Source organism: Notolepis coatsorum (genome assembly GCF_963971535.1).
Source record: "Notolepis coatsorum genome assembly, chromosome: 12".
Taxonomy (NCBI): Eukaryota; Metazoa; Chordata; class Actinopteri; order Aulopiformes; family Paralepididae; genus Notolepis; species Notolepis coatsorum.
The window spans coordinates 21463029-21464745 of record NC_140176.1 but is presented as its reverse complement, the minus strand read 5'-3'; the positions used below and the strand labels follow the sequence as shown (position 1 = coordinate 21464745).

General features: G+C 48.9%; 1 protein-coding gene across 1 annotated transcript; it reads left to right on the top strand.

Annotated features, from left to right (window-relative positions):
- Positions 1–526: 526 nt before the first annotated feature.
- LOC311238126 (ADP/ATP translocase 2-like) lies at positions 527–1428 on the top strand (the record flags this gene model as incomplete). Its single annotated transcript, XM_084326121.1, has 1 exon — positions 527–1428. One exon carries the CDS (start codon positions 527–529, stop codon positions 1421–1423), a length of 897 nt encoding a protein of 298 aa, XP_084182247.1. The 3' UTR covers positions 1424–1428.
- Positions 1429–1717: the final 289 nt, after the last annotated feature.

The window sequence follows — 1717 nt, the reverse complement described above, 5'->3', positions numbered from 1 at the left end:
TCTCCCACACCGCAGGCAGCAACACAGACCGCTATACCAAGTGGTGAATCCACTCCTAAGTACTGGGTCTATGCATCAAAACGACGGGTTTGGTCCAACTCGAGTTGCTATTACTTTTTTTTTTACAAATCGACTTTAAACTAAACATTTTGGTCCATAAGGAATGAATGGCAGAACAACCGTCTTATTTGTCATAATAGAACATTCTAGAACATTTGTGATGTCACAGTGTGATGTCATAATCAAACATTCTAGAACATTTGTGATGTCACAGTATGATGTCATAATCAAACATTCTAGAACATTTGTGTACAGTATCTATAATTATATATTCAACAATTCTCTCAGAAGATCTCATTCTACATATTGAAACAGTGCTGAGCAGTACTGAACAGATAGACTAAACAACATAGATTGAAGCCTGCATTTCTTCTCTTTTTAGGCCGTCCGCTGTAGAGGGCAGTGTGGGGTGTCTATTGTACTGTACTTAAATCTGACGAACTAGCGATCATACTACAACACCACAATGAATGAGACAGCAATTTCCTTCGCCAAGGACTTCTTGGCCGGTGGCGTCTCCGCTGCCATCGCCAAGACCGCCATGGCGCCCATCGAGAGAGTGAAGCTGCTCCTCCAGGTCCAACATGCCAGCAAGCAGATCGCAGTCGATCAACAGTACAAGGGTATCATAGACTGCCTGGTCCGCATCCCCAAGGAGCAGGGTTTCATCTCCTTCTGGAGGGGTAACCTGGCCAACGTGATCAGATACTTCCCCACCCAGGCCCTCAACTTCGCCTTCAAGGACAAGTACAAGAAGGTGTTCCTTGATGGCGTCGACAATCGCACCCAGTTCTGGAGGTACTTCGCCGGCAACCTGGCCTCCGGTGGCGCCGCCGGGGCCACCTCCCTGTGCTTTGTCTACCCCCTGGACTTCGCACGTACCCGCCTGGCCGCGGACGTGGGCAAGCCCGGAGCCGGCAGAGAGTTCAACGGTCTGGGAGACTGCCTGAAGCAGATCTACAAGTCGGACGGTCTGCGCGGCCTGTACCAGGGCTTCAGCGTGTCCGTGCAGGGCATCATCATCTACAGGGCCGCCTACTTCGGCATCTACGACACAGCAAAGGGTATGCTGCCAGACTCCAAGAACGCTAGCATATTGGTGAGCTGGATGATCGCTCAGTCTGTGACCACTGTGGCCGGTCTGGTCTGCTACCCCTTCGACACCGTCCGTCGACGCATGATGATGCAGTCTGGACGCAAAGGAACCGACATCATGTACACTGGGACCATGGATTGCTGGCGGAAGATCGCCCGTGACGAGGGTGGCAAGGCCTTCTTCAAGGGAGCCCTGTCCAACGTGCTCAGAGGCATGGGCGGAGCCTTCGTGCTGGTCCTCTATGACGAGCTGAAGAAAGTCATGTAAATTCCTGTTTTTTAACACCAATTGTCAACTGATTTGGCTAAATGTAACATAACTTTCCAGTTCTCATGGACTCTACATTCTGCCTTATTTATGGGAACAAGACTAGTGTTTCACTGCTAGTTGTGGGCAATTGCTGTACGTTGTTCATCTTTTATCATTTTAAACGTTCCACACTCTCAGGACTCGTTTCAATTATATATTATAAAATATTTTGGATAGACCCAACTTGTTTAGACTCCCTAAAAGCCAACTGGGACAGAGACCTGGGAATTACCATCACAGATGAACAATGGG